Source organism: Hyperolius riggenbachi, chromosome 12, assembly GCF_040937935.1.
Source record: "Hyperolius riggenbachi isolate aHypRig1 chromosome 12, aHypRig1.pri, whole genome shotgun sequence".
Lineage (NCBI taxonomy): Eukaryota > Metazoa > Chordata > Amphibia > Anura > Hyperoliidae > Hyperolius > Hyperolius riggenbachi.
Genome location: NC_090657.1, coordinates 27,999,092 through 28,017,399, shown reverse-complemented (window position 1 = coordinate 28,017,399; position 18,308 = coordinate 27,999,092). Strand labels below are relative to the sequence as shown.

Below are 18,308 nucleotides of genomic sequence, written 5' to 3'. Positions count from 1 at the left end.
TTTCTACTTTCCCTCGTGGTGTGTTTGTGTTTTTTGTCCCCCTTACCCCCCAATCTTTGCCCATTATAAAGCCTCAAAGGGTAAAACTACAATGCAGGATGATTTTTGATTTGCTGATTTTTTTTTTTTAAAAGTGCCACTTAGATTTATACTAAAACGTATTGATTTTTGAGGACTCAGTACATGAATGACTCGGCAAGGTCACACTTCAGCTTGGCTGCAGGTGGCTCCAGGTACCATCTTTGGTGATGGATAAGCTTGAATAACTTTTTTTTAAGGTGAATTAAATAATGCAGGCAAGATCTTTGCACAGGTATTACAGTACACTAGTACAGATGATGGTGCATGCGTAATGCATTCCTTGTATCCGCGCGGATATGTCTGTTCTTGTCATTGTGGCTCCTAGCGAGCCCTGATCCTGGCTGACCTGACATCCTGCGTCATAATACTGCTAATCCGCATTCTATTTTAAGGCCATCACTGACATCTGTGTTTCAGTACCGCTTGGCTCTCAAGCCAGGGCTATGCTGATATGGTGTAAAGAGCAGTAATGCATCATCGTCACAAGGGTATAAATAAGCTGCAGGCAAAATGCTAAATATGACAAGTAACAACCACTTGAGGACCAGGCTATTCTGCACTGATCTGTGCTGCGTGGGCTCTCCAGCCCACAGCACAGATCAGGTTTCAGCCAGGGCGACCAGAACCCCCCCATTTTTCCCCCACTAGGGGGATGTCCTGCCGGGGGCGGCACAGGACGGCGATCCGTCCTGCGCCGCCTAGGATAGGCTTCAGCCTATCAGATGCTGGCGATCCCCGGCCAATCAGAGGCCGGGGATCGCCGATCTCCTTTACGGCGCTGCTGCGCAGCAGCGCCGCATGATGTAAACAGCGGGGATTTCTTCCCCACGTGTTTACAATCGGCTCACAGGCTGTTCACGGAGACGCCCTCCGTGAACTGACATGGAAAGGCCACTCGTTCCACTTGTGACCTGCCGACGCCTATCGCCGTTAGGCAGTCGTTAAATGCAGATATTGCTGTAGTAACCAAAGGAAAATCCTGCTACACCAGGTGTTAAGGTGAAGGTAGAAAAAGTCTTTATTCTTTAATCCAACGTCATAACTTGCAATAAAAAGCTCACACGTATCGGAGCGTGGTGTGGCTCTTTAATCATAGCTTAATAATCCTAGCAGATATTGCTGTACCTTTGCTAATTTTTTATCGATTGCATTTACTTGCAGAAGTATCAGGGGAAATGTCCTGTGCTCGGTAGCTTTGCTGTTAGCGTTCATTAGAGCTGGATTGATATCTGTATGTTCCGCAACTATTTTGAAGGCCCAGATCTAAAACACAGTAATAATGGGTAACATTTTAGTACTGAGGTAATTAAGCCATTTGGGTGAAATTGGGTTTTCTGCAGCTTAAATCCCTGGGCTCAAATTTTTATCACATAACCCGAAGTACTGTGTGCAGTGTGCCAGGTTCAGTCTTTGTGGGTGTGACTGTTGCTGGTGCCTAGACTGTATCTTCCCCAATGTTTGAGGTAGTAAGTGAATGAATGAATCTCGTAGAAGATTGCAGCCTATAGCACAGCCTTTCTGAACCTTTTTACCCTGGAGGAACCGGGACCCTGCAAATGTTGGATCTCGAGAAACCCCTGCATTTATTTTGCAGGAGGCGTGGTCTTTAAAAATAGGTGAGACCGTTATATTCACTACCCCATTACACTGCCATTCCTTATACTGTCTCCTTAACCTAGTGCTTCTGATTAATGTTCTCATTATTTCTGACCCCCAATTTAGTGCTTCTTTTTACAGTACCCCCTATTATAATGCAGGGGCGTAGCTAGGGGGGGGCGGGGTAGGACAAGTGCCCCCGGGCGCCGGGTCCCCAAGGGCGCCCAGCTGAGCTGCGTTTTTCTTTTCTTTTTTGTTTCTTTTGGGGAGGGGAGCAGCGCAGAGAAGAGGGAGAGCTGTGCGGACGGTGGAGAAGGGGGCCATCTCCCCCCCTTCCCTCACCTTAGGGTGCTCTCCCTCCCTCGCTGTCCCCTCCATTATTGTCCGGGTGGCTGGCAGCGGTGGGCGGAACTCACCTCCGTCTCGCTCCGGCGCCGGAAGTTCGGGTGCCGCAGCCGCTGCTCTGGTCTGGACCAGACCGAGTAGCGGCAAATCCATCCGGCGCTGCGACGAGACGGAGGTAAGTTCCGCCCGCCACTGCCAGCCACCCGGACATTAATGGAGGGGACAGCGAGGGAGGCAGAGCACCCTAAAGGTGAGGAAAGGGGGGGGGGGGGGGAGATGGCCCCCTTCTCCACCATCCGCACAGCTCTCCCTCTTCTCTGCGCTGCTCCCCTCCTGCTGGGGGGGGGGGGGGGGGGACCTGGCTACCTACTCTGGGGACATATAACCCTGACTACATATACTGGGCACATATACCCCTGGCTACATATACTGGGCACATATACCCCTGACTGTATATACTGGGCACATATTATACCCCTGGCTACATATACTGGGTACATATACCCCTGGCTACATATACTGGGCACATATACACCTGGCTACATATACTGGGCACATATACCCCTGACTATATATACTGGGCAGTGTGGGCACATATTATACCCCTGGCTACATATACTGGGCACATATACCCCTGGCTACATATACTGGGCATATATACCCCTGGCTACATATACTGGGCACATATACCCCTGGCTACATATACTGGACGCATATCATACCCCTGGCTACATATACTGGACGCATATCATACCCCTGGTTACATATACTGGGCGCATATTATACCCCTGGCTACATATACTGGGCATATATACCCCTGGCTACATATACTGGGCACATATATCCCTGACTACATATACTGGGCACATATACACCTGGCTACATATACTGGGCACATACACCCCTGGCTACATATACTGGGCACATATACCTCTGGCTACATATACTGGGGACATATACCCCTGCCTACATATACTGGCCACATATACCCCTGGCTACCTGTTCTGTGGACATCTCTACCACTGGTTACCTATTCTGGGGACATCTACACTGCTGGCCACCTATTCTGGGGACACCTATAGACCTGGGGCTACCTATTTTTGAGGAACCACTGCTGTCAGATTGAGTGTATTTTGGGGAACTGCTGCCAGGTGAGAGGTGTCTACCATATTAAGGGGGCATTCTGCCTATTTATGTGAAATGCTGTCTATTTATGTGCATCATGACTGCTGAATTTGTCTTGTTGGGGGCCTCATGGTTACTGAATTTGTCTTGTTGGGGGCCTCATGATTTGTTGGGGGCCTCAAGATCGCTGAATTTGCCTTGTTGGGGGCCTAATGATTGCTGAATTTGTCTTGTTGGGGGCCTCATGATTGCTAAATTTGTCTTGTTGGGGGCCTCATGATTGCTGAGTTGGTCATGTTGGGGGCCTCATATTTGCTCATGATTGCTGAATTTGTCTTGATGGGGGGGCTCATGATTGCTGAATTTGTCTTGGAACATGCTGGGAGGTACATACTGAGGGAGGGTGGGTGAGCGTGAGCCTGCTAACCTCCATGTACATTTGGCTCCACCCAATAACCACGCCCACATTTATTATGTGGCCACGCCCCTTTTTGGGCGCGGCGCAGCCTTCACCTTAGGGGGCGCATTGCTAATCTTTGTCCCCGGGCGCTGAAAGCCCTAGCTACGCCTCTGTTATAATGTGCTCTGTTAGACTTCCCTCACGATGGGGCAAAAAAGCCAAGGAACCCCTGCAGTGTGCTCAAGGAACCCTGGTGGAGAAAGCCTGCTATAGCACATAAGCTATTGGTTGAAAAACAAGCGCGCTGACACCTGCATGGAAAACGTCCCAGAGTATGAAAAACCTTGGTTCGCCTCCACCACTCAACAAATAAAATGGATACAAAGAGGTGGCGCTACTCAGGTCAATACAACAACCAATATCAGTCTCTGTAGTACAGTTTAGGCACAATATCTCCTAAAGTCAGTATCTCCTATCGCCGCTTCATCATATATCTTCATCAACACTTAAAAATGCCTTCCTTCAGAATAGTAGAGACCTCCACCACACCCTTTCGTGCCAGACTCACCGTCTGCTAAGACCCTCTGGCGGGTCAGATGTAGCCTTGGGACTGTTACCAGACTTTTTTTTATTTTTTATAACCTTGCATCATTTTGCGGTTTTAAAACCATATTAAACAAAGTAGAAATGGCCCTTTGAACTTTCATGCTGTCTCTCTCTGTTTCTTGGCTTTTAAAGTGCTTTAGAGAACAGGACTGTGTTCGGACCAAGTGAGAAGCTCTTTTGCATTAACTGATTTTTTTTTTTTTTTTTTTTTTAAAACAATACGAGACCCTTACTTTGCTGCTAATGTCCTATTTCTTAGCTGTACGACACATACAATGAATTCATCATCTCATTACTTTTTTTTTCACTTCAGATTTGTTTTAACCACCTTAGCGGTAATGACGAGCTCAGCTCGTCCATTACCGCCGCAGTGGTTATCTCCGGCCCCTGTGGGCCGACTGTGATCATTTTTTTTCCCGTACACGCAGCTAGCACTTTGCTAGCTGCGTGTGCGGTACAATCGCTGCCGCTCCGCGGCGATTCACCGCTAGCGGCGGCGTAAGGGAAAGTTCGCTACAATGATTCAGTAGAAATTAAAAAAAAAAACTGTCCACGCCACCCTAGCAATTTTAGTGTAACGTCAGGGTGGTTAAAGAAAAAAGTTGTGATTGGACTGGGAGGTCTGTGGGAACCAGTTAATTTACCTCTATAAGATGCATAAGACAGAACTACAACTAGGTAGGAGGTGCCTCAAAATGATGGTCAAAAAGCCTATAAAAATGGGGTAGCAAAATGAGACCTCCTCCCTCCAAGTAGATGGCCGCACGCCACTGAGGGTAGAGGTAACCAGTGTATTAAACATTGACAACTTGTTTTCCCGTTATTATTCCTGCTTTCTCGGGTCTCTATTGTAGGGATGGCAATGCTTAGGGGAACTCCACGGAGAAGCATGATCAGCTTATAGATAAGTAGGGCTCTGATTTGCTGCTCATAATCATGTGGGAAACCAGGAAGTGAAAACCGCAAATCAGAACCTTACATATCAGTTGATCAAACTGATCACATGCTTCTCCCTGATTTCTCCTATAATCATCCCTACTCTGTTGTGCCAGTATTTAGCCACCAACCAGCACACATGCCTCCGAGTTGCTTATGCTATTTGGCAGGAAGAGTACCTCAGAAAAAGTAATGTCAGTAGTGTTTATATTGCACTTTTTTAAAGAATTTCTGGGGTCCTCAAACCCATCTGTAGATCTGTGCCTATTTAGGGTTTGTAACGATCTGCTAGTGTATGAGGGCCACTTAGCAGATAGAAACTATCAGACGTTCCCTGAAAGGGAAATGTCTTATAGACAGTGACAGCTGAAGGCAGAACTGTCACAGCTATATGATACAAAGAATGGTCAGGCAATCGAGTCGGCAACAAATCAGGCATACACACTACAAATATAGTAGGTAAAATCAGAGTGAGTGTTCAGGCAGAGGTCGGCAACAGATCAGATTGGCGAAGGTACAAAATCAGGAGACCGTATCAGAGTAAGTAATCGGGCAAGGTCGGCAACAAGTAATAACAATAGTATAAAGCCTGGGCTAGTGTGAAATCCCCGGGGTCCTGCCGGTTCAAAGCACACACGGACTGACTAAGGTCTGGAGCCTCCACAAGGTTGTGTTAGCTAGAACAGACAACGAGAGACTGACAGCATGAGGCTAAAGAAGCCTGGGATGACAGGACAGCCACGCCCCCCAGCAGCCCAGCGAATCAGGATCTGGGGGTGACTCCATGTGTGTCAGCTGCCAACCGATCAGCTGACACGCTTCCTAAGTGTATAAGGAGCGCGACGCTGTCCGCGCACACGCCCTCCTTCCTCTCCAAGCTGGTCTGCGCACGCGCGTCTCCCCGCCGACATCAGCGCTGGTGCGGCTGGGCGACCCGGAGGTCCTGGATGCGTCGCCGGCCGAGCCAGCACAGGTATGACTGACAGGGTTTTGTCCGTTCACTTGGACTAGAAGAGTACTCTTGAATAGTTGGGAGATATTATTGTATGTACACACTGATTTTTCCGAATTTTGCTTAGCTGGAACTCCTTTCTCTTTCTCTCTCATCAGCACAAAGAAGATGGTAGAAATCAATTTCCTGTGCGTGCACAAGAAGCTGCGCTCCAAACGTGTGGCTCCGGTCCTGATCCGGGAGATAACCCGCCGGGTGAACATGGAGGGAATCTTCCAGGCAGTCTATACTGCTGGCGTGGTGCTGCCCAAACCAGTGGGCACATGCAGGTATGGCTGGACTCTGGCAATGCAGGGAGTTGTAATATGCATGAATTCAAATTGTCAGATTGTGGCTAGTTTAAAGGGAATTTCTACTTCGCAGGTTCATGCTAGTATTTTTGCACAAACATTTCAGAAATGTCCAACCCCCGAATTTTTGATTTGAGGCGTTTCTGCCTCAATGTTAAAGTATAGGAAAGTGGAAAATGGCTCTGAAAAACGCTAGATCAGAGTGGTTTTCCAGGTGTTTTTGTTACAGTAGCTGTTCAGTAACAGCTTTACTGTAACAATATATGAAATCTGCTACACAAAAAAGCTCCAAAAATGCTAGGCATGTTTAGAAAACCTCTCTAAACATGCCTAGAATTGCTTTGAAATCTGCTACAAAATCCTCTAGCGTTAGCAGATCTGCTAGAGGTTTTAGGTGTGCACTGGGCCTTAGAGACGGCAGAGCAGGTGGGCTGAGGTGACGGGTGGCTGGCCAGAGCAGCGATTCTGTGTGGTGTGACCTAGGCGAGCCCTGGTATTCGGTACCAGTGGTCTTTGGCCCTTAAGGGGCCAGAGACTGCTGGTGCTGAAAGGGTTAAACAACCCAGTTGCCTTTTGGCTGCAGTAATGTCTTAATCACACACCTGAAACAAGTGCCTGGTTAATCTAGTCAGACTTCAGTCAGAAGTATCTGATCTGAATGCTTGTTCAGAGTCTATGGCTTCGAGTATTAGAGGCAGAGGATCAGTGGGACAGACAAGCAATGTGCATTGTTTAAAGAATAAGCAAATATGGCAGTCTCCATGTCCCTCTCAGTTCAGGTTCCCTTTTAATAGGGATGAATGAGATGCACATATTTCCGAGTTTATGCAGGATTATGTACATTTTTATGCAAATATATGCGGTTTGAAAATGGACCAAACATGTTCCACCCAGGTTTAAATTGATTGGTCCGGTTTAAAGCAGCATATATCCGGATAATAATCATCATCCTGCATGAACTCAGAAATATTTGCATCTTATTGATCATCTCTACCCTTGAAGTTCATAAATTGTCAGAAAATTCCATGTTTATTCCTTCTTCCTCCCCGTCAGCCTGTAGACATCACTCTTGATAATCTGAGTCAGCTTGGAGTAGTGGCTTCAGGTGACCGGGTAATATTTCTTCTTCCTGCATACACATGTGACCAAACTGGGGCTCAGCAGCAACTGTTGTCCCCCAGGGTCCGTATTATTTCATTACTGCATAGGAGGGACTGTCTGACTTGAGGCACAGAACAGCCCTGCAGTGTACATCTGTCTGGAGATTGACAGTATTTCCACACAGCTTTGTAAAATCATTCACCTTGGCGTTAAAGCGAATCCGAGATGAAAAAGTAACTTGTGTATATATCTTATCTAAACTTTAGATTTAAAAGTTTATTTATTGATGTGATACAATGAGGGCAGCCATCTTCTGTTTGTCACACTACACTGAGGCAAGCTGATAGCATCTCCAGCACTCAGCCTGTGGAAAATGTCACTCCTGCCTCTGAAATCTCTGGCTAGTAACTTCCTCCTGCCCAGACTGAGCTCCCATAAGCCCTTGCTACAGTGCCAAGCCACTTTACAAAGCTGTAGGTGAGTCTTGTTAAGTTTTTGGGGAATTGGAGTATTAAAACAAAACAAAAAAAGTATTTGGCTTGAGGAATGCCTTATAAACTATATGAAAGGAACACAATTATGCAATGAGTAAAAGTTTATCTCGCATCCATTTTAAGACTTTGTAATAGTCACGGATATATATTTTGGGAGTGCTGGCATTCTGCTTTTAAAGGAATACTTAAGTGAAAAAAAAAAAAAATATTTTACTCACCCTGGGGCATCCCTCAGACCCCTGAAACTGTATGGTGCCCTCGCAGCCCCGCTCCGATCGTCTTGTCCCCGCCGGCTGCTACTTCCAGGTTCGGCGACAGCCGCCGACAGGCTGGGAACGCGAGTGATTATCGCATTCCTTTAAAGGACTAGCACTACTTAAAAAATAGTGTAACCTAAAGTGACTAAAGTCTGTGTAAAAAAAAAAAAAAAAATAATAATTTTTATGTGCTTGTCTGTAATCTTTCTGTATTGGTTTGGGCCAGGAGATGTGCTCATGCCTGACTGACAGGAACTGGCATGTTTGTTATGTATCATAAAATTTCCTGTAAACTGCTTTTTACAGAGCCGTTAAATTTACTTAACTATTGGTTAGTGTGCCCAGGCCTCTGTAGGCAGAGTTGTGGTTTAACACAAATACAGGAAATTGGTACTCCTGATGAGACTCTGAAGTCAGTTTAAAACCCTAGTTTTTACCTTTTATTTAGCTTAACCACTTAAGCCCTCAGTCGTTTTCACTTTATGCATCCGAGCAATGTTCACCTCCCATTCATTAGCCTATAACTTTATCACTACTTATCACAATGAACTGGTCTATATCTTGTTTTTTCCGCCACCAATTAGGCTTACTTTGGGTGGTACATTTTGCTAAGAGCTACCTTACTGTAAATGCATTTTAACAGTAAGAATAAGAAAAAAAACTGAAAAAATTCATTTCTCCGTTTTAGGCCATTATAGTTTTAAAATACATGCCTCCATAATTAAAACCCACATATTGTATTTGCCAATTTGTCCCGGTTATTTCACCAAATGATGTCCCTATCACAATGTATGGCGACAATATTTTATTTGGAAAAAAAAAGAGCATTTTTTTTTCCGTTTTTCATCATCACTATTTACAAGCTTAAAAAAAAAATTATATAGAAATATTTCATCTTTACATAGATATCTAAAAAGTTTAGACCCTTTAGGTAAACATTTTTATGTGAGTATTTTTGGGAGGGGGGATGTAAATAGTGTTTTATTTGGAGAAATCTATGTACATTTAATTTTTTTTTTTTTTTTTACTTTCAGATGTGGCTTTACTTTTTGGCCACAAGATGGCAACCTTGAGTTGAGCTACGCTTAGAGGGACATAGGAGACAGAAAAAGCGAAGCTTCCGAGAGAAGCTGTCGCTTTTTCTGCGGGGGAGAGGAATCAGTGATCGGGCAAAAATAGCCCGATTCATTAATTCCTGGCCTTACGAATCCGGGTGCGCACGTGCACGGCCGCGGGAGCGCAAATGTCCTCCTTGACGTATAACTGCGTCGAGGACAAAGTGGTTAAGGATGATGGCCAGTGGCCCCAAATCCCCACGGCAAAAATCCACGGCTTTCAAAGTCGTGGATTTTGCTGCCTGGGGAGGCAGAGCTTAGCACTGTAGCTCTGCCTCCATTTGTGTCAATCTGCCAGCTGATCTCCGCCTCTCCCCGCCCCTCTCAGTGAAGGAAGACTGAGGGGCGGGGAGAGGCAGCGATCAGCGGGGATTGACGCGAGTAGAGAGAGCTACAGCCCTAAGCTCTGCCTCTATCAGGAAGCGCTCGCCTTTTTTTTTTTCTTTTCTTTCCCCCCCCCCCCCCCCCCTTTCCCGGGGATTTGGGGGTTATAAAGCCCTCGTTCTGCCGCGGGAATGCGGTGTTTTAGCAGTGACCATCATCCTTAAGCTAAATAAAAGGTAAAAACTAATTTTTAAAATAGCTTCAGTCTCTTTAAGCAGCATGTGAGGCTCTTTCACCGCCACAGTCGACTGGTTACAGAGGGGAGGAGCCAAGAAGAAAAGTTACCTCCATGTTTATGAATATTTTTGCCTTGTTCAACAGGTACTGGCACAGATCGCTAAACCCTCGTAAATTGATAGAGGTGAAATTCTCTCATCTGAGCCGTAACATGACCATGCAAAGGACAATGAAACTGTACCGGCTGCCAGACGTAAGTCATATGTACCACAGTGGACAATGAAAGCCTTATGGAAAGTGGGGGGAGAAGGAAGGGAGCAAGAAGGGACCTGGCCTCTTGTTTCCAGGAGAGGGCGTACTGCTGCTGTAATTCCCACCCTACCTCTCAGCCACTAACCTCCTCTGCCCACTCAGAATAGTGGCAAGGCCACAGCTACAGCCGTATGACACAGTGGTTGTAGTATGGTAAAATCAGTTCAGTGAAATGCGTTCAGAAATGGCCACAATTGTGGCTACCTGCGCTTTTTTTTTAAAAAAATTTATTTATTTATATAGCGCCAACTTCTTCCACAGTGCTGTACAGACTATATTGTGTTGTCACTTAACTGTCCCTCAATGGTGGGGATTTGATTGTGAGCCCCCATGTCATAGTGTATGTACCCAAATAATTTATTTTATCAACCTGCCAGCAATGATCGCCGCTGGCAGATTGTTTCTGGAGCTCTGCTCCGTCACTCAAGCGAGAATGCATGCATTATCCCTTCCAATAAACTCCCCCAGGACTTGCCACCTATTGGCGTTTGGCAGTCCTCGGGGAGCTGCCTTGCGGCCGCAAATTGGCGTTAGGTGGTCGTAAGGTGGTTAACAGAGGGGCCGGTGAGTATATACTCTTCCCTAAATAGACATGGGTATGCTAAAAAGCATACCCAGCACCACTGCTCGCGGTTCTTTTTAAAGGGGCACTACGGCGAAAATTGTACAATTTAAAATATGTGCAAACATAAACAAATAAGTGTGCTTTTTTTCCAAAATAAAATGAGCTATAAATTACTTTTCTCCTATGTTGCTGTCACGTATAGTTGGTAGTAGAAATCGGACATAAGTGACAGGTTTTGGACTAGTCCATCTCTTCATAGGGGATTCTCAGCAAGGCTTTTATTCTTTATAGAGCTATTCCCTAAAAAGGATTTAAACAATGATGCTGGCCAGCTTCCTTGCTGCCTACACAGTTTTTTGGCAGTTGGACAGAGCAACTGCCATTCACTAAGTGCTTTTGAAAATAAATATATCCCTGAGAATCCCCTAGGAAGAGATGGACTAATCCAAAGCCTGTCACTTCTGTCAGATTTCTACTACCTACTGTAAGTGACAGCAACATAGGAGAAAAGTCATTTATGGCTCATTTTACTCTAGAAAAAATGTACTTTTTATTTGTATATGTTTGTACATATATTACATTTTTACACTTTGACACTTCTCGCCAAGCCTTTGCTGGGTGAATGCTGCTCTCTTCTCCAGCCTTCTCCTCCCTGGTGGTAAGCCTGGCAGTGTCGGGCTAGCCGCTGCAGGGGATCGCATCGCCCCAGGAGGATTTTTTTTAAAATTTGCTTTATTTGGTTAAGCTAGCACTTGGCTAGCTAACCATGTCACCCAAGTGCCTCCGGTCCCCTCTGATCGCCGCTGGTATACGTACCCCTGCAGGGATCCCGCAATGGCGTAGCCTCCCAATATTCTCCCGCCTTCGCTATGGGGAGGATCGGGACTGCGCATGACGTCGATGACGTCATGTCCCGTCTTCATAGCGACGAGTGAAGCAAATTGGGAATCTGCGGCTCTCGTGGGATCGCGGACGGGTGAGTGTTGCTGGTGGCGATCGGGGGGGGGGGGTCAGACCGATGCCGGGGGACATCTTGGAGGCCACAGTTAGCTAGCCTAGTGCTAGCTAACATTACAAAAAAAACACTTCGAATTTAAAGAAACCCTCCCGCGGACGCAGCCACCGCATCTGCGTACTGCCAGGGAGGTTGTTAATGATAATAATAATTGCAGTATTTGTATAGCGCCTTTCTCCTGTCGGACTCAAAGCGCTTGCAAGGCAGCCACTAGAGCGCACTCAGTAGGCAGTAGCAGTGTTAAAGAGACTCTGAAGCGAGAATAAATCTCGCTTCAGAGCTCATAGTTGCCCCTGCTAAACCGCCGCTATTGCGCCGCTAAACGGGGGTCCCTTCACCCCCAAACCCCCCACTGCGACACTTGGTCGCTCCTGGAGGCAGGGCTAACTGCTGCAGCCCCACCTCCAGTCGCGTCTATCAGCGGCGCATCGCTGCCTCTCCCCCTCCCCTCTCAGTGAAGGAAGACACAGAGGGGCGAGGGAGAGGCGGAGATACGCGCTGACAGACGCGCGTGGGGCAGGGATGCGGCGGTTAGCGCTGCCCCAACCAGGAAGCGCTCCCCCGCTGAAATGAGGGGATTTGGGGGTGAAGGGACCCCCATTTAGCGGCGCAATAGCGGCGGTTTAGCAGGTTCACACGTGCCCCTGCTATCTGAGGTCTGAAGCGAGATTTATTCTCGCTTCAGATTCTCTTTAAGGAGACTTGCCCAAGAAACTCCTTACTGAAATGGGTGCTGGCTTACTGAACAGGCAGAGCCGAGATTTGAACCCAGGTCTCCTGTGTCAGAGGCAGAGCCCTTAACCATTACACTATCCAGCCACTAAATTAATAAATGAAACTCCTTTGAGTGGACAATTGTAGAGTGTTTATACTTGTTCCAGATAATCAAAACAATCTGACCTGTAAAATAGTTTCATGTGACTGACTGAGGAACAGTCTAGCCAGAGGATCCACAGTCTAGTCAGAGAACGAACCTATTTTCCCATAGCCAATGTACCAAGTCTTGTTTTTTATGTATTTGGGCAACTGTCAGTTTGTTGTACAGATGTAAGAATTTCTGCACACATTACTACAGAAAATGGCAACCAGCAGCTGCTTGTTGGAAGAGTCTATAGCTAACCGTGATGTGATATTTATGTGTTCTCCGCAGACTCCAAAAGCGACTGGTCTGAAGCCAATGGAGATCCGCCATGTCCCCGCTGTACACAAGCTGCTGACCGCGTACTTGTCTCAGTTCTATTTGGCTCCAGTTATGCATGAAGAAGAGGTGAAGCACTGGCTGCTGCCTCAGGAGAACATCATAGACACCTATGTGGTGGAGGTAAGGACCTCAGTCAGTGGAACGCTAGGCTTTCCTATTCCCCACTATTCCATATGTACAAGTTGTGAGTGGGCACACCATTGCTTAGTCGGTATTCTGGCATAGGCATGTCAGTAGCAAAGTCCACAATCAACTGTACCAGCATTATGTATTTTCCAGAAGTCACGCTCTGTTAAGCCAGAATGTCCACCAAGATGGCCGACAATTATGGTAACCACACGCCTTGATAAGGGTGGACCCTGCGAGGCCCTTAAAACAATTGTCTGCTATCTTTGTGGACATTATTCCTCTAAACAGAGCGTGACTTCTAGAAAATATGTAGTGCTGGTATTCCCCACTACTGTCGCATTACAAATCCCTGTATAGCATTGGATGGGTGTTGTGTTCCAGATGATGACCTGAAACCGGCTAGGATGAATTCTGTAGATAAGCATCCCTACTGCATTTAAAGGAAAACTAAAGTGAGAGGGATATGAAGGCTGACATATTTATTTCCTTTTAAACAATACCAGTCGCCTGGCAGTCCTGCTGATCTTTGGCATCAGTATCGACTGAATTGCACACTTAAAAACTGTAACTAAAGAAACCTCCCCTGGGGGATACTCACCTCGGTAGGGGGAAGCTTCCGGATCCTATCGAGGCTTCCCCCGTCCTCCTGTGTCCCACGCCGGTCTCGCTCTGGCCCTCCGAACAGCGGGGATGTAAATATTTACCTTCCTGGCTCCAGCACAGGCGCAGTATCATTTCTCCGCTCGGAGATGGGAGGAAATGGCAGATTGCTGTCGGTCCGCTCTACTGCGCAGGTGCAAGTGTCCTGCGTAGTACAACGGACCCGACAGAGATCAGATATTTCTGTCTATTTTTCTGTGCTGAGAGCCACAACCGCGCCCCCGCTGGAGCCAGGGAAGGTAAATAAATCAGTGCTTGTCGAGCCAGGATTGCGGGAGACTTCGGGGGAGCCAGCGCTGGATTGCCTGCAGCTACAGGGGAGGGGAAAGCCTCATTGGGACCTTAAGGCTTCCCCCTCCCAAGGTGAATACCCCCCAGGGGACCTGTTTGTATATAAAAAAAAAAAAAAGTCTTTAATACAAGCATGCAGGTAATCTTGGGGTGTGTACACATTGCCAACTGATGTCACCCATTGGATCAGGAGCTGATCTCCTTTGAGCTACATTATTGTGTTTGGCCTGCACACACACGTGTCCGCTTTGTAGCTGCCGATGCGCTGTGTTCCTGTGCATGTCGCCATGCGGAGTAGCGGGGCGGACAACGGGAATGGCTGGGGATCAGCATCGCTTGGGTTGAGTAGAACCACCGGCGGATTGCTCACAGGTTGGGGATCTCTGTCTGAGGTGGTCATTATTGGCCGCCTCAGCTGACGTGTGTACGAAGCTTTAGTAAGAGCACCTGATCTGCATGGCTGTTCAGGGTCCATGGCTAAAAGTTTTACAAGCAGATGGATCAGCAGGACAGCTAGGCAATCTGCTTTGACTAAAAGGAAATGTCGGCCTCCATATTCCTTTCACTTCAGGTGTGCTTTAAATGGTAAAAAAGCAAGGAATGGATAAAAATGGTGATCACTGTACGCTCCTTTGGAGAGAATTAGAGGTTGTAATCTGCAATAGCTGTGCTTTGAGCCCTCTAGTGGAGAAATCGCTGTAATACATTGAGATTTCAGGCTGAGGCTAATGGCACAATTGGGTGAAGTGGATTTGATGACCCAATAACAATTTACAGGCTATACATATTAAAATTACACCTTTGGTTTTTTTTTTTTTGGGGGGGGGGGATATTATTTTTTTTAGAGCTATATTTCAAAGCTCTATTGGAACAAGGGAAAACTATATTTAGACTTAAAGGGGCACTATGCAAATATTAAAAATTTTACAATTTTTCGCCAAACAGACAAATAAGTGTGTTTTCCAGAGTAAAATGAGCCATAAATTACTTTTCTCCTATGTTGCTGTCACTTAGGCCACATACACACATCAGACTATAGTCTTTTGAAAATGAAAGATCAGACCAATTTTACCCCCTTCCATGTAGTATGAGAGCCATACTCTACACAGTCTATTCTATGGAGCTGAACTCCACATCAGACAGAAATCTTTGCAAGATGCTGCACACAAAGATGCTGTAGACATTCAAAAGATCATTATCTGCAAAAGATCTGTTCCTGCAAAAAGATCCGTTCCTGCAAAATGCATTCATAGTCTATATCTGCAGATCATCATACACACCTTGTTTAACAGACATTCATCTGCAGATCAGATCCACCAGGATGGATTTTCAGATCTGCAGATGATTGTCTGATCTGCAGATGAATGTCAGTTAAACAAGGTGTGTATGAGGATCTGCAGATATCATAGACTATGAATGCAATTTGCAGTAACGGATCTTTGGCAGGAACAGATCTTTTGCAGATACTGATCTTTTGTGTCTGTACAGCATCTTTGTGTGCAGCATCTTGCAAAGATTTTTTTTCTGATGGGGAGTTCAGCTCCATAGAATAGACTGTGTAGGTATGGCTCTCATACTACATGGAAGGGGGTAAAATTGGTCTGATCTTTAATTTTCAAAAGACTATGGTCTGATGTGTGTATGTGGCCTTACAGTAGGTAGTAGAAATGTGACAGAAGCGACAGGTTTTGGATTAGTCCATCTCTTCATAGGGGATTCTCAGGGATTTATTTTCAAAAGCACTTAATGAATGGCAGTTGCTCTGTTCAACTGTCAAACAACTGTGTAGCGAGCAGGGAAGCTGGCCAGCATCATTATTTAAATCCTTTTTAGGGAATATCTTTATAAAGAATAAAAGCCTTGCTGAGAATCCCCTATGAAGAGATGGACTAGTCCAAAGCCTGTTGCTTCTTTTTACTATGTACTGTAAGTGACAGCAACATAGGAGAAAAGTAATTTATGGCTCATTTTACTCTGGGAAAAAAACGTATTTGTCTGTTTGCAAATATTTTAAATTTTTCGCTACAGTGCCCCTTTAAGCCCCAAAGGCTGTAAGCACTAGGTTGATTATGAAAAAAACTGTGTGGATATGCTTTTCATTCTTTGTTTCCTTTACATACTTTAGTGAAGACAATGTATTGTCTTGATAGTGATTCCATATACTTTAATATAAAGTCAGCTAAAATATAATACAGTAGAATATACAGTTACCTTTAAAGTGAATAGGAACCGCATTTAAAAAAATGACAGATACCCAAGGAGAGGGAAGGCTCTGGGTCCTATAGAGCCTTCCCGCTCCTCTCCTGGTCCCCTCGATCCAGTGCTGGTTTGCCCGGTAGCAGTATTTGACTAAATTAGTCAAATACTGCTTTACCCGCCATAGGAGGCTTCAGAAGTCTTCAGGGAGCCCGAGTGCTCCTGAAGAAGGGCGGCCCTGTACTGCACCTGCGCAAGCACGCTCTCTTACACGCTCACGCCTGTGCAGTATGGAGCCGCACGTCTTTGGGAGGACACGGCTCCCGGAGGCTTCCAAATACCCTTTTGGCGGGGGATGGAAAGGGGGGGGGGGGGGGGGGAGCCAGCACAGGATAGAGAGCACGAGAGAGGAGACGGAAGGCTCTATACAACCCAGAGTCTTCCCTCTCCTTAGGTAAGTATTTGCTTCAATTTAAAAAAAAAATGCGGTTCCCATTCACTTTAAATGAGCCCTGAGCAGGTGATAAAAACAGAATTTACACTTACCTGGGGCTCCCTCTTCCAGCCCACCGTAGGCCACGAGGTCCCCGACATCCTCCTGGCTCCTTCCCTGGTACCGGCTCTGCTTACAGGACAACTTCGGCCTGAAGTCGTCAGGTCTGCTTCCTGCCCATGCGCGGTTCAATCTTGGAGAATCCCGCATGCTCAGGACTGGTGTAATGGCGCAATCCACAGAAGCGGGAAGTAGACCTGACTACTTCAGGCTGAAGTCGTCCTGTAACAGGAGCCGGGACCCGGGAAGGAGCCAGGAGGACACCGGGGGACCTCACTGCCTACGGTGGCCTGGAGGAAGCCCCAGGTAAGTGTACATTTTATCACCTGCTCAGGGTCCTTTTACGTTGACAGCAAATAAGACCAGACACATTTTATATTGCACTTTTCTACCGGGGGGACTCAAAGTGATGTGGCAGTGTTGGGGAGTCTTGCCCAAAGTCTCGTTACTGAATAGCCAGCACGACTTGCTGAACAGGAAGAGGAGAGATTCGAACCCTGGTCTCCTGTGTCAGATGCAAGCCCTTAAAGTGGACCCAAATTAAAAATACAAGATTTCAGAAATCTATTTTTTAAATTATAATAATAAATAGCAGGCTTTTTTCAGCTGCATGATGACAAATATAAAATATATTACATTTATTGGAGGAACCCCTCCCTTACTTTTATATTGCCGGGACAGAATCCGGCAGACTGGTGGAGGAGATAAAAAAACAAAACACAGGCTACTACTGATGATGTCACAGGGGAGGTGATCTTGGCTTGTGTGAGATTTCACATAGACGACGCCCCTGTGAGGGAGGGTAGTTGATGACAAACGCACCCATGATGTAAAACCTCCTACTAAGCTCAGAAGCAATGGCTGCCACCTGTATAACCCTAGTTATGAAAATAGAAGGGTGAAAAGCAAGCACTGAAATGCTCATAGGCTTGAAGTAGTGTTCCTCTTTGTATGTGTCACAGTGGTGCAACTAAATATTTTGAATTTAAAAAAAAAGTTTGGTTTGGGTCTGCTTTATCCAGTACATTATCCATATGTGTGCGCTTGTGAGTCCCATTCAGTTTGGTTGAATGGTACTGAGACACAGATCACACTTGCATGCTCAATGTACTGTTTACCCATCAATGAGCATCTGATTACAGCAGTGGTAATAATGTGCAGCAATTAGCATTTACAGTGGATCCGAGATGAATTTTTACTCATTGCATAATTGTTCCTTTCCTATTGTTTATAGGGCATTCCTCAAGCCAAATACTTTTTTGCTTTTGTTTTAATACTCTGAAAACCTGTGGGCATGGCTTGATTAGTTTATAGGGAATTAGAGAGCCAAGGCATTTTCAGACAGTAGCAAGGGCTCATGGGAGCTCAGTCTGGGTAGGAGGAGGTATTACTAGCCAGAGATTTCAGAGGCAGAGGGGAGGGAGGATTAGTTTTTTTTTTTTTCACAGGCTGAGTGCTCAAGATGCA

General features: G+C 46.1%; 1 protein-coding gene across 1 annotated transcript in view; it reads left to right on the top strand.

Moving 5' to 3' along the window:
- NMT1 (N-myristoyltransferase 1) overlaps positions 1–18,308 on the top strand; it is a 58,932-nt gene that overhangs the window by 29,643 nt on the left and 10,981 nt on the right. The window contains exons 7-9 of the mRNA XM_068263519.1: positions 6,200–6,370; positions 10,064–10,172; positions 12,962–13,132. Coding sequence (XP_068119620.1) covers positions 6,200–6,370; positions 10,064–10,172; positions 12,962–13,132 — 451 coding nt within the window. The remainder of the gene's footprint in view (positions 1–6,199; positions 6,371–10,063; positions 10,173–12,961; positions 13,133–18,308) is intronic.